The 14,083-nt window shown below is 54.3% G+C and overlaps 3 protein-coding genes and 2 non-coding genes across 5 annotated transcripts; 2 read left to right on the forward strand and 3 right to left on the reverse strand.

The window, feature by feature from the left end:
• Nucleotides 1–204: 204 nt before the first annotated feature.
• On the forward strand, nucleotides 205–4,224 carry aof2 (putative lysine-specific histone demethylase Aof2; the record flags this gene model as incomplete). The annotated part of the gene is made up of 2 exons (XM_025590254.1): nucleotides 205–425; nucleotides 515–4,224. The coding sequence occupies exon 2, from the start codon at nucleotides 616–618 to the stop codon at nucleotides 4,222–4,224; it is 3,609 nt and encodes a 1,202-aa protein (XP_025441663.1). The 5' UTR covers nucleotides 205–425; nucleotides 515–615.
• A 68-nt stretch (nucleotides 4,225–4,292) lies between these two features.
• trr1 (thioredoxin-disulfide reductase TRR1) lies at nucleotides 4,293–6,232 on the reverse strand. The gene has a single exon (XM_025586640.1). It carries the CDS (start codon nucleotides 5,811–5,813, stop codon nucleotides 4,752–4,754), a length of 1,062 nt encoding a protein of 353 aa, XP_025441664.1. The 5' UTR covers nucleotides 5,814–6,232; the 3' UTR covers nucleotides 4,293–4,751.
• Nucleotides 6,233–7,668: 1,436 nt separating this feature from the next.
• On the reverse strand, nucleotides 7,669–11,625 carry BO95DRAFT_443323 (uncharacterized protein). Its single transcript, XM_025586641.1, has 4 exons — nucleotides 9,612–11,625; nucleotides 8,284–9,548; nucleotides 8,101–8,226; nucleotides 7,669–8,046 (listed from the first exon to the last, which is right to left on the reverse strand). The coding sequence occupies exons 1-4, from the start codon at nucleotides 11,161–11,163 to the stop codon at nucleotides 7,807–7,809; spliced, it is 3,183 nt and encodes a 1,060-aa protein (XP_025441665.1). The 5' UTR covers nucleotides 11,164–11,625; the 3' UTR covers nucleotides 7,669–7,806.
• Nucleotides 11,626–12,654: 1,029 nt separating this feature from the next.
• BO95DRAFT_t178 lies at nucleotides 12,655–12,735 on the reverse strand. The gene has a single exon. It is a non-coding gene; the product is annotated as a tRNA-Ser (tRNA).
• Nucleotides 12,736–14,002: 1,267 nt separating this feature from the next.
• Nucleotides 14,003–14,083, forward strand: BO95DRAFT_t171. The gene has a single exon. It is a non-coding gene; the product is annotated as a tRNA-Ser (tRNA).

Consider the following 14,083-nt stretch of genomic DNA (forward strand, 5'->3'; position numbering starts at 1 on the left):
AATAATTGCATGATTTAGCACTCATGTAGATATAAATCTTATCTATCATAGTTATGTATGTATGTGTGTATGGCCTGCGTAGGGGGAGAATCGGGAACGGACTGGCGGGGATCCGGGCGAACATGCCGCCGATCCAGAAATGCATCTCCATCTGTCGTTCAGTTTATCGCCGCTTCCTCTTCATTTTCCGCTCTCCGACCCTCACTTTCCCCCTTGATTCGATCCCCCCTCTCATGGGCGAGAGAGGCAGAAAAAGAGAGGGTCTTGCTGTGGCTTACAAATGCGATCTTCCAAGGTTGGTATACCACTGATTTTGCCTCTTCAATGCTTGCATCAGCGGGGGAACTGGGGCATCATGGGTTTGGCTGATAAGGATCTTCCAATCGAATCCCCTCTCAGCCTGATATAAATGGTGTCGACCAGGGGTAAGTCAACTACTCTCTTGTGTATAATAGCTCCGGCCTCTGGCATCGTGTGTCAATTACTGGTGTGACTTTCTAACTCGCCTTCGAAGGGAAACCTTATACATTCTCAAGCCAAGCCGTTCGCTTCCCGAAGTCAGGGATTTCTCATAGTCAAACCTAGCATGGTTCGATAGAGGAACATACAGCTAGTATGAAAACCGCTGCCTCTCTGGTGCCCCAGGGCCCTAATGGGCGCGTCTCCTATACTAGCCCATTGAATCCATATTTGCCTACGAGCCTCGGGACTATGGCCAGTAGCGGGGGACAATTGTCCATGTTTTCGGCTCGGCAAGTCTTTCCTGAAAGCAGTCAGCCGGCACGGCTTCCTGCAATGATCCAGCCTACCAAAGTGTATGCCACTGGGCTTGTAAATGCGAATGGTGCCTTGGCCTCGACCGCGGCACCGACCTTGAATAGCAGTGCAATGCAGCCTCCTGTTTTGGAAAGCACGAGTCCTTCGCAGAGGTCGAACGGACAATTTGCGACTACTGCTACTACTCCCACTGCCAGCACTGCAACCACACTACATGCATCCAATGGTACGACTGTACCGCGCGATCATCTCAATGGATCAACAAATGGCTCATACTCTTCAAGCCTCTCATCCGGTGCTAGCCAATCAACGTCTGACTCGCCGTGCACAAAACTGACCGGCGCTCTATCCTCGGGTTCTGCTTCGATTTCAACCGAACCCAAGGACCGTCCGCATCGCATCCCGATTCCCATAAAGTATCGCCCGCGATCGTCGATTCCGCCGAGGATGCCTGCAGCAGTATATGCTCAGCAGTGCGTTGAAGCAGCGTATGCCTCTCGACTCAATCCTTACGCCCTACACAAGAAGGAGCAGGATGCGCTTCAGGACCATCTGTGTCATCTTCAAGTCACTGTGTATCTGAACATTCGAAATGGGATTTTACGCTTGTGGACACGAAACCCAATGGTGAGCGTTTCCAAAGAGGAAGCACTAGGATGTACGAAAGACTATCGCTGGGTGAATCTTGCCTCATTCGCTTATGAATGGCTCATCAGGAATGGATATATCAATTTCGGCTGTGTGGAGATTCCCGCCGCCCTGGTAAACCCCAGAAAGGGTCGTCAGAGGGATGGCCCGGTAATTGTGGTTATTGGAGCAGGTGTGGCAGGCTTGAGCTGTGCGCGACAATTGGAGGGACTATTTCGCCATTACCATGATGCCGACTCGTCTCCACGCGTGGTTGTCCTGGAAGGGAGGCGAAGGATTGGCGGTCGTATTTATTCGCATCCGCTACGCAGCCTGCAGTCCTCCAAATTGGCTCCAGGTCTGGTGCCGAAAGCCGAAATGGGCGCACAAATCATCGTGGGGTTTGAGCATGGCAATCCGTTGGATCAGATCGTTCGCGGCCAGCTGGCTCTCCCATATCATCTGTTACGTGATATATCAACGATCTATGATATTGATGGCTCTGCGGTAGACGAAGCCCGAGACGCAACGGCCGAGATGCTCTATAACGATGTCCTGGATCGTTCGGGGTTCTATCGTCACAAATCCGTGATTGTCCCGACGGCGGAAGGTGAGCGAGACTTGATCGATAACGGTCGTGACATCGTGACCAACGATGGCCTAACCGTCCGGCAATATGAAGAGGCCAGGGCTGCCGGTACGATCGGGCTATTGTTTCCTGCCAAAAAAATCCGTAGAGGAGTGGGTCACAAGACAGCAGAAATCAAACCAGTCGGTGCCCCTTCAGCAAACGCGGACAGTAACGAAGAGAACCCAACCAAGCTCGCTTGTCAGACGATGGGCTGGAGCCTGAAACCTGGGGTCTCAGATACTGAAATGATTAATCTAGATCCCATAGCCAAGGCCTTCCGGAATCAAACCCTGGGGGCCGTCTTAGATGAGGGTGTCCGGCAATACCAGCACATGCTGCCGCTGACACCGAAGGATATGCGATTGATGAACTGGCATATGGCCAATCTAGAATACGCGAATGCAGCCAACGTCGGCAAGCTCAGTCTTTCGGGGTGGGACCAGGATATGGGCAATGAGTTCGAAGGGGAGCACTCGCAGGTCATTGGCGGATACCAGCAGCTTCCGTATGGGCTGTGGTCATTGCCAACCAAGCTTGACGTACATCCAAACAAAGTCGTTTGCAGGATCTCTTATGATCAGACTGGCCGCGGCAAACAGAAAGCCCACATCCAGTGTGAAGACGGTGAGAGCTTCATGGCGGACAAAGTCGTGTTCACAGGATCCCTGGGTGTTCTCAAGCACCGAAGCATCCAATTCTCCCCTCCTCTTCCCGAGTGGAAACTGGGGGCAATCGACCGGCTAGGTTTCGGGGTCATGAACAAGGTGATTCTTGTATTCGACCAACCCTTCTGGGACACGGAACGTGACATGTTTGGTCTATTACGCGAGCCCCAGAACCGCGACAGCATGAGACAAGAAGACTATTCCGCCAATCGAGGTCGGTTCTACCTCTTCTGGAACTGCATGCGAACGACCGGTCTGCCTGTGCTCATAGCCCTGATGGCCGGTGACGCCGCTCACCAAGCCGAATGCACTCCGGACGCCGAGATCATCGCCGAAGTGACCAGCCAGCTCCGCAACGTGTTCAAGCACGTTGCTGTCCCGGACCCTCTGGAGACGATCATCACTCGCTGGGCCAGTGACAAGTTCACTCGCGGAAGCTATTCCTTCGTCGCCGCCCACTCCCTTCCCGGCGACTACGATCTCATGGCCCAGTCGATCGGCAACCTGCACTTTGCCGGCGAAGCCACTTGTGGCACCCACCCTGCCACCGTGCACGGTGCCTACCTGTCAGGTCTACGCGCAGCCTCGGAAATCATCGACAGCGTTCTCGGGCCTATCGAAATCACCACCCCTCTTGTGCCAGAAAAGGGCTCCAAGGTCGTCCCACCGGGTGACTCCCTTCTCGCTCCGTCTCCGTCAACGACAACAACCGCAAACACCGGCCAAAAGCGCAAACAACAGCATCATCCTTCATCCACCGCCACCACCACCACCACCACCTCACTCCTCCCCAATCAACGACCCGCTACCAACCCAGACGACCCCAACCCCTCCCCGGAGTCCCTCCACCGCGCCGCCTACGACAAGGCGATGTGGGCCGCCGTCACCGCCGAAATCGGTGCGCCCGTGCCTCGTCCCGCGCGCGCCGTCCTCAACCCGTTCCTCCTCTACCAGAAGGACGTCTGGGCCCGGTGCCGCGCCCAGTGCGACGCAGCCCGGCGCGCGGCCACCAACGACCCGAGCGCCAAAGCGGGCCGCGACGAGATCCGCCAGGCGCTGGGCCAGATGTGGCGCCAGGCCGACCCGGCCGAGAAGCGGCCCTACCTCGAGCAGATCGAGGCGAACCGGCAGACCAACGCGGCGGTCGTGGAGCAGTGGCGTCGCGAAGCCGCCGAGTGGGAGAAACGCGCCCTGCAGGTTCGGGAGCGGTGGGGTCGGGAGCATCCGTTTGACGGGTGGGTGGCGGAGCGAGAGTTGGATCTTCGTTTGGGGGATGCTGCTGCGGGTGAAATTTCGAATGGTATTGGTGGTGGTGGTGGTGCGGCTAGTGGTGGTGCGGCCAGTGGTGATGTGCTTGCAAGGGTAATGCAGAATGGCACCAGCAACAACACCAGCAACACCAACACCAGCAGCGTGGCCAACAGCACTCCCGTATCGTATGCCGGGAGCGCTCTTACATCTATACAAGCTATTTCCTTTCTGCTCAGCAACAGCGGCGAGTGGAACGGTCCGACTCATGCCTAAGCGAGGAAAAGTTAGTAGAACTTAGTGTTATACTTACTATCTTTGCAAGAACATTCAAGAAGAAGTTTCATGACTTTCTATTTCTAATTCTATCCTTGTTGTAACAATGTATTTCCACAGTCAGAAGATCCAGTTCCAGTCATCGTTCGAATTCCATGGAAAGGAAAACCCCAACCAACCCTCCTGGTGTGTGGTGCGTGTGTTGTATCACGTTGTATGTACATCACAAACATGAGATCAGATCTGAAACGAAAAAAGAATAAAAACAAAGATAAAAAAACGCTAAGTCTAAGATATAATCCCGTAACAGAATCGTAGCAGGAAGAAATTCCTGACGGAAAAGAGACAAAGGGGTATCATCATCCTCTGCGTGTATGGTGCACACACAACAAGGTGACAAATGGGGGAGTGTGTCTAGTCTAGGAAATGGAAACCCGATCGATGCGATGGAAGGCATTGAGAAAAGGGTGGGGGGCGAATGCGGTTGTAAAGGGCGGTAGATAAGGAAAGGGTTTTTGCGAAATCGCTTAAAGAAGAGGGTTGGACTTGTACTCGGTGGTAGCACCATCGGACTCCTTCTTGACCTCGCCGTTGACCTCCTGGGTAGGCTGGACAGTGGACTTCTCGACGCTGGTGACGGGCTCCTCGTCATTGGACTCCTTCTCGGCGATGTACTTCTCGGCTTCGAGGGCAGCAATGCAGCCGGATCCTGGAGACAGTAGAAGGTCAGCAAGATCTGTTACTTGTGTGGAGAAAGTGAGAAACATACCGGCACTGGTGATGGCCTGGCGGTAGCGCTTGTCCTGGACGTCACCACAGGCGAAGACACCCTCAACGCTGGTGTAGCTGGTACCGGGCTGGGTGACGATGTATCCATCCTCATCGAGGTTGATCTGGCCCTTGACCAGGGCGGTGGCGGGGTCGTGGCCGACGGCGTAGAAGAGACCGTTGGCGTCGACGACCTCCTCCTCGCCGGAGACGACGTTCTTGACGCGCAGGTGGGTCATCAGGCCCATGGGCTTCTCCTCGCCGAGGACCTCGGTGGCAACGGTGTTGAAGCGGACGGTGACCTTGGGGTGGGCCAGGAGACGCTGGGCCATGGTCTTGCTGGCACGGAGCTTGTCCTTGCGGACGAGGACGGTCACGCTGCTGCCGTACTTGGCGAGGAACATGGCCTCCTCGGCGGCGGAGTCACCACCACCGATGACGAAGAGGGGCTTGTTGCGGAAGATGGGGACGGCACCGTCGCAGACGGCGCAGGCCGAAATACCGTTCTGCCAGTACTTCTCCTCGCCGGGGAGGTCGAGACGGCGGGCGTTAGCACCGGTGGCGATGATGACAGCATCGGCAGTGTGAGCGGGCTCATTGTCGGGGCCGTCGTTCCACTCGGTCCAGAGCTTGAAGGGGCGCTGGGAGAAGTCGACCTTGGAGATGGTCTCGGTGATCACCTCAGTGCCGAAGCGGATGGACTGCTTGCGCATGTTCTCCATGAGTTCACCGCCGCCGATTCCATCGGGGAAACCGGGGAAGTTCTCGATGTCGGTAGTGGTGGTAAGCTGACCGCCAGCGGCGGTGCCGTTAGCCAACATACCCTCATAGAGGACGGGCTTGAGTTCGGCACGGGACAGGTAGATGGCAGCGGTGTGCGCAGCGGGGCCGGAGCCGATAACTAATGGCAACAAGATGGTTAAGACCCGCTTCAGGCAGCCCAATTGAGACGATGATACTTACTGACGACGTTGGTGTGAACCATTCTGGAGGATGAAGGAGGATTGACGCGCAGTGGCGTCGAAAGGGGATTCGGGAGAGCGGAAGTTGCAGGTGAGGATTTTTGATGGAGCGAAGAAGTGGCCGCGGCAGTCAATCCAAGCGATGCACGGAGGGAGGAGAAGGGAAAGCGACGAAAGGCGGAGGAAAACAGATTGGCGGTGTTTGGGGAGGAAGAGGGAAAAGTTATAAGAAGGAAGTGGAGGATGGTGTGGTGGAAGCAGTGGAAGCAGAATGAATTAATAGTGATGGGAGAAGCCGAACGGAGGGGCAGCGAATCCACCAGAAAGTCGGGCTGGCCGGGGCGAGATTAGCTAAGAGGGCAGTCCACTTAACAATAACACCAACCCATGCAATTTTCAAATCGGATCCAGACTTGGAAAATTATGAAAGGGCGGTTAAACTCTTTTTTGTTTTTTGTTTTCTTTTTGTTTTTTAGTCAAATGCATACAGACATCCATGCAGGACCAAGCCAACAATGAATTTCTCACAAATCACCGGCGGCGAGGCCCTGGTCACGTGGCTGGCTTACCAAGCGGCGGCCGGCCGAGACCCCCATTGATTATCGATCAGATTATCTCATTATCTAGAGAGTACATCGTTCATTCATCATTCATCTCATCAAGTTCATGCATGTCCTTATCGTCAATCATCACCCCTCAACCCCCACCCCTCACCCCTCATTTGGATCGTCCGAACCACTTTTTTCGTTTCGAAGGAGTCGTCTCCTCCCTCTCGCCCTCTTCTTCCCCCTCCATATCGTCCACGCTCGCACCCACCAACCCGGCTGGGGCCATCCTACTACTACCCTCGCCCACTCCCCCACCATATACCTCTCGAGGATTGTCATAGCCACCCTCGTCCTCTTCATCTTCCTCGTCGCTCATCCCGTTATCATAGTCATCCTCAACCTCCGTGTCCTCCGCTGGCAACCTCTCTCTCTTGGCGCCCCGGACTCCCAACCATTTCTTCCACCCTTTGGCGACCGGGGCTGCTGGTAAGTCAAAGTCCATCCCTTCGTATCGGAGCGCGGGAATCAGCAGCTTATATGGGGTCGTGATACCTGCTGGGTCTTTGGGGTTGAGCTCGAGATTGAGCGTGATAGCAAGGCCTTCTTCCATATTGCTCGGTCCATCCAGCCCTCCACCTGCACGGCTGCCCATCCTTTGGCTAGCATTCGTGGGGCGGCGTTGTAAGAATCCAGGCTGGAAGCCATCCCCTGTTTCAGCCGAAGTGAAGGGTCCATCCATGCTCATCCGTCGGCCGATTGGGGCCTCGCCTAGGTTGAATTCTTTCGTAGGTGGCGGGCCACGGCCTGAAAGCCGGCGGAATAGGCCTCCGCTGGGAGGCTTATCCCCACGGGTCAATGATAGCGTTCTTTTCAATTTACGCGGGCGGGGCTCCTCCGCGCCGGGTCTCAGAGCAAACCGCGGTGTGCCTGGGGGCGTAGAACCTAGGAGTATGTTAGCAAACCTTCCGTACTAGTCGCTCGGGCTGACCGACCTGGCTGGTATTGGCGGATGGAGCACCAATTGCGTCGAGGTAGCAGTCTCTTATTGTTGCGAGGCTTGTTGTTCACATCATGAGTGAAAAGCGGGACCATGTCTTCGTCGGTATTGGTATCCATGTGATGCACCCGGTTGCGCTTGTTCAGCATGTCGGAAATCATCTCCGTCTCAGGCAGGTCCGCAATAGCGGAAGAGATGACATTGGCCATGTAACGGTAGTCCTTGTCTCTAGGGATGCTCAATTTCGGATTCGAGTAGAATTGGCCGACGGCGGCCAGATGGACATCTCCGCTAGAAAGCAATCCAGTCAGCTGCTGTTTGTAGGATACGCCACTCGAACATACCTCAGGACAGTGACTCGAACTGATTTTTCTGCGGCCAAGTCCTGCAGATCCTCGATCAAATACGTCCGCTCGGACTTGTGGTGCTTAGCCGTCCAGTGGTCGTCGAAGATCTCTACTTTGCCGCCATTCTTGTTGACCAAGCCGCCGAAAAGTCCCGCCTTACCCAGGGACTTGCGGCTATTGAGAATGTTCTTGACCATTGCCTTCGAACTTGTTAGCAAACTTGTACGTCCCGAGATTCTGAGTCTATCACATACCACTCTAGGGTACGCTATTGGGATACCCAGAGAGACAATCAAGTGCTTGGTCTCACTCCTCGTTATCTCGCGATGACATCGGTCCCAGATCAGATCGCACGTTTGTTCGCTGAGAATTTCATCGGTCTGTAGCATCACACGAGTTAGTAAGCACGACTCAATACTGGTATTCCATCGACTTACCATTCGCTCCGTACGGCAATCTAATCCAAGGAAAGACACTCCGTCACCCAAGGACATGAATAGATGCCGACTCTTTTGGTTAATATAGGGGCCTGGTTGAGCTCCAAGAAGCCAGCTCGGCTCCTCAGCCTCGGTCTCTTCGGGAACGCTGTGATGTTGGAACAAGAGGTAGTACTTGAATGCAATATTCCCGAGTCCCGAGATGACAGCACAGTTCATGAACTCCTCTGGGTAGGATCCAAATCCTTCGATAATCTCGTGATCGTTCCACACGTTCACCATGGGAATCTGGGAGCCGGCCAAGGAAAAGAGCCCTTGCGAGAACCACGTTGAGTAGTTCCCAAGATAGAAGTCCTCTAGCTCGGCTCGAAACTCGGCTGTAAATGAAGCGTCATACTTCTCGCCCAAGCTCTTGATCTTCACCCATTCCTGGAAATGGGCTGTCTCTGCTATGACCTTGTCATTAAAGATCTGGTCACCTCCACCAATCATGACGTGGAAGGGCTGGGTCTGGTGCTCAGTCAATATGTCACGCCACAACGGATCAGGCCCACACAATTTGTTGGGGTTGACAGCTGCGCTAAAGCCGTTGCCCGTATGGAACACGATGTTCATTGATTGTCCACGTGCGGGAACCCAAAACCCTATGGCAGGTCCTTGATTCAGCCTATAGGCAATCCGCTGCTGGGTAGGGCCTAGTTCAACCTCAATGTTGAACCTCCAGAACGTCACATCTCGTCCTGGGTCCGCGTAGAGACGGGCTCCAGTGACCTCAGTATAGCTTCCAGCGACTTCTCCGTCCATGGAGTGAAGTCGATTGGCGGGAACAGGCTGCTTGACACCCTCACTGCTGTAGTCGACCATGCTGGGGGACATCTCAAACAGGCCATCGTCATTCTCAATGACCGAGAGGTCTGTCTCTTCGTCGATATGGTCCACTGGTTTGACATATAGAGCCCGCCCGTCTCGTCCCAGCTTCATCAACCCTGCCGTAGGATCAACGTACTCGGGTGCAAGGCGAGCTTCTTCGCCATTTACCTGAACTGGTGGAGGGGGGAGAAGATCCATAGGTTGTGGGAATAATCGAAGGGTTGGGGATGACTCATAAGACGAGCGCGAATCTTGGGTCACAATGAGAATGCTACCTCTCCATGTCTCCTTGTTAAATGGCCCATTGGGCCCGTCAATGCGGACTCGTCTTAGTCCGCCATAGCGGAGTAGAGGCCCACATTTCAGGAATATCGGCGGCTGGAAGCGTTTGCTACCTAAACGACAATCCTTATCAGTACTTGAAGAACTTTCCTTGGATCCCCACTCGGAGAGCTTACCTGCTGATTTTTGAGCCGGTGATCTTTGCGGGAAGTCGCTTGGAATTGCCCTGCTGCGTCGACGATTATTACTCGTGGCGCCTTCCCACCAAGCCTTGCTTCGATCGGCATCGAGTCGCTGGAAGTCAAAGTCGGAAGCTCCTAATCGGGCAACTTGTGCGGTCTTCCACTCCGATAGTGGAGGAGGTGTGGGCGGTGGCACATTGAATGAGACCTTGGGTTTTGACGGCGCACTTGTTTCTGTGCCGAAAGTCTCTCGGCTCAAATCGGCGCTCATATCGACACCCAAGGGGATAGACAGCTCCGGGGCAACTCCGGCAAGGTTGTTTGCAGTACTTTGAGGGAACATTGTCTTTGGTTGCGGAGGACCTGCAGCTGGGCCAACTTGTGGCAATGGTCTGCCTTTTTGAGCCACAGATTCATGCTGTGCTTGCGGCCCTGGCCCCGGCCCAGGCTTGCTGGATTCCATTTGACTGGGCACATTCTTTCTGCCATGGGGCGCCATCTTATCCTGTTTCGGGGGAGTTAAATCAAAGGCAGCGGAGGCATAAGCTCGCGAATCCTGGTGACTGCCTGTGTTCATCGCTCGTGGGCCCATAGGAGGTCCTGCAGGTCTGTGACTTACGGTAACCGTTCGTCTAGGGGCGGTGCCTCTGTTCAATACCGCCGCGCTCGATTGTCTAGTGCTGGCATAGGGGCCCCCATCAACCGCGTATGCCGCTGGGTCCTGTAGAGAAGGGGCTCTGGTGCGGGATGGTCTGGGCTTCTCGTATGGATTTTGTTCCAGTGGGCCATATTCGGCTCGGGGCTCAGAAGCAAGGCGTCGGTGTTCCGGTCGCTTCGTACCCGGTGCAGCAGGCTGGCTATGTCTAGGAGCCTGTCCACTCATGGCTCGTAGAGCGTCCTCGCGGCCTGCTACTCTTGCATCGGCCCGATTTGGGGGTTGCGAGGATGCTGGTGCTCGGCCGTCGGCCTCCCTTTGCATTCGTTCTTTGAGCTTCATTTCAGCCTCCAGCACCCGTGCTCTTTTCTTCTCTTTCAATGATACCTCTAGCATTTGAAGGGGCGAGCGATCCGAGGCCAAGGACTGTCCAGGGTCCGCTGTAGATCGCCGCGTATTCGACCGGCTCAGGGGAGATGCTTGGCTTTCGGGGACTGGGGGCTTGGGACCATCACCTCGGTGTCGCTTGATGCCGGTGGCCTGTGGCGGTTCGTTCTCCTCGGACCAGAGGGACGGCTCTAGAGTCGGTAGCCTGTCTGTCCGCCCCATGACCTCTTCTGGGTGCGTCTTACCTCGGCCTTTGGTGTTTGTGGAACCTGAGCGGGATGTACGATTGCCATGTGGCCTTTCGGGGATGTAAGGCACGAGAGGGATGCTCTGGTCCTTCACGCTCTTCGAATAGCTCCCCCCATCGGGCTCGTGCTCGGTAGTGAACCATCCCTGGGAGGGCTGTCGCCGATGCGATGTGACTGGACGCGAGGTGTTGCTGGACACTTGATCGGAAGGCATGGTGTCTCCGCCCTCAGTTGCTTGGATACTTTCTGTGGCCATGGTTGGGATGGATTCGTGGTCTGAGGAGCGACTTGCACTGTAGCGCAAGCCCGCATCGACGACTTTCGGAGAGCTCGTCACGGCTGTAGACAAGGAGGACCGAATATACTGGCCCTGCGTCTAGGAATTGCGTATACCAAACAATTCGAGCCTATACCTATGATCGCATAGTTGGCTATGACAGCGAGCGACCTCTAGTATGGGTAATGTTGCAGCGCGACGTCGGCGGGCAATGTGCCGATGCGGAGTATGATTACAGGAGGGCTGGAAGCAAGTATACACTTCCTTTTGAGTGCGGTGTTACACAAGCCACGAAACGCGGGCTCTGGTGTTGTTGACTGGTGGCAGGACAATGAATAAATGCAGGCTAGAGACGTGGAGCATGCGGTGAAAGAAACGTCAATACAGGTGGATGTCAATGGATATTGGCGCAAAGTGCAAGTGAAGGGAGGGAGGGAGGATTGAACTGCGATGATGGACTGGGGGGGGCGTGGGGGAGGAAGAATAATATAAACGGGTGGCTGGCAGACCAACTACTAACTACTAACCAGCCCGGCCCTGCCTCTTCCTCCTCTTCCTCCTGCGTCAGGCGGGGCTGCACCACGAGCACCGCCGAGTACGTATACTGTACATATCAGGCTTCCATTTTTTTTTCTTTTCTTTTCTTTTTCGGTTGTCGCGATTCTGTGCTTAATGTTTTACAGCCATCTTTGGAGAGGGTCTCGATGACTATATGTATGCCCTGGCGTATGTGATTGGCACCCTCGATTCTCACCAAATCACCGAGTCAAACGTTGCCTGCCCTTCTCACCGATGGCGTCGATCAATTTCCACCTCGCTGCTGGCAGCGCAGTTGTCAATTCAGCCCAATGCCTGGAGACGGCTACCAATGCTTTGATTTGATCTCTCCTGTGTGGTCCCGTCCTTTTTCCGATACTCGTTCTCCGCGGTTCAGTACGAAATCATCATAAATCCTGTGGGAGCGGACGGCCCCAGCTTTGATGGCTCCGGCGAAAAAAAAAAAAAAAAAAAAAAAATTGGGAAGTCGACCTATCATTAGTGTTGGGCTAGGATGTTGCAGCTTGCTGCCACTTTTCTGGGTCATCGTTTAGCATGAAACACTCTATCTTGACGACCAATGCTGGCACATTGGGCCCCTATCGACATGCATCGATCTGTCGGGTGTCTCGGAGTCATGCAGGCCAATGGAGTACGCGAGGTACCTGGTAGATGTACTTTGGGCTTGCTGTGGTAGTCACGGTACGGTGGCTTACGTTGATACGCAGGTGTCCGCCTGGGCTATATTAGCATCCGCGTGACTTGAGGTACTCTCGGCTGCGAATTGCGGCTACAGTCGCCGTCCGGCTAGGCATGAGTGCTACATAGTTGTTCTCGCCTTGAGGTCAGGTTAGAGCACATGAGGATGTGCGAGGCCTGGCTGGGACGGGCTGTTCCTGAAGAAATGGGAGGATGCAAAAGAAAAAAAGAAATCGACACCTGTGAGATTCGAACTCACGCGGGCGAACCCACTGGCTTAGCAGGCCAGCACCTTAACCACTCGGTCAAAGTGTCCAATTGCTGGACTACTTTGACTTCCAAATTTTTATATACCACGTATCTGCGATCTGCACTTGTTCAATGATTCTATCGCCTGTAAAATTATCCGCCTTTGGCATCAGTTCGCTAGCTTTATTTTGTCTCATGTCATATGGTAGAATGTCATGTCCCATACATTCTTCAACTACACAGCTTGGTGTATGTATACATGATATCTCCGTGACCGGTGGTTGTACTTTCGGAGCTCTTGCATGTCACCGTCGTCATCGTGTCTATGACGCGCTAAAGGGCCGGCACGCCTTTTATGCGAGCTGGTTCGTGTATGTCTCGGATGTATGCTTCTCTGGGACTGTTTATTGCCGGCTACAAATCTTCCGAGGGATTGGTGCCCCTTGTGGTCTCTCACTCGGTGGTTAGGGCCAGTGTCCCATGTGCGCTGTGTTGCACATCAGGTGGGATCCGGGTAGCTTGGTGGTCTGTCATGGATTCAAGCTTATCTCTGGCCCTTGAGACTCGGCTTGGTGTGTTGGCTCGTTGCTAATCTGCTTGGGCGGCTGCGATGATGCACCGTACATCTAAATTCTGTCATCTGTGGTTGGGTTGTGATAGGAATCGTCTCTGGCTTCGGGTTTGGCCTGGTGAGGCCAGAGTGCTCGGCGTGGGTACGGTGGCCACCTTCGACCAGGTATCACCCATGTGTCGTGTGTCTTCAGTTCTTTCTCTGTTGTGCCGTTTGGTTGGTGTCGCTGGTTCGTGCAGCTTCACATCGTCGTCGTGCTATATATTTGCATCGGGAGGGGGCGTTTTTGGGCAGTAGTTGCCATCCCCAGCCCACGGTCAATTGCACGAAGTGGTCGGACACTCGCCGACCGTGGATGTGAAATGATAGTTTCAGGCTTCACCATGTACCATGCTTATTCTACACTTTCCACCATGATGGAGGTGGTCTGTATCTACACCGCGCGCGTCCATGGACAGCGGACACAGTGCGCCGGTGGAAAGGTATGTTTCCGCACTCACGATAATATAACACCCGACCACAGGGTACCCAGCACAGGACCAATCGAGATAGAGAAAAAACATAAGATGAAGATCTATAGAAGTGGGAAGCACGCCTATAGCTCAGACTAATAAGGCAGCAAATCTATTGCGCATCGAGAACCTTGAAGTCATGTATTGTTCCCACCCAGGTTGTATACCAAAACAAGCTACCAGGCGACTAATGACAGCTATAATCCAAAGAGTCATAGAAATAAGAAATTACTGACGTAATCAAGAATTGGACACTTTGACCGAGTGGTTAAGGTGCTGGCCTGCTAAGCCAGTGGGTTCGCCCGCGTGAGTTCGAATCTCACAGGTGTCG

This window comes from Aspergillus brunneoviolaceus (genome assembly GCF_003184695.1).
Source record: "Aspergillus brunneoviolaceus CBS 621.78 unplaced genomic scaffold BO95scaffold_38, whole genome shotgun sequence".
In the NCBI taxonomy this organism is placed as follows: Eukaryota; Fungi; Ascomycota; class Eurotiomycetes; order Eurotiales; family Aspergillaceae; genus Aspergillus; species Aspergillus brunneoviolaceus.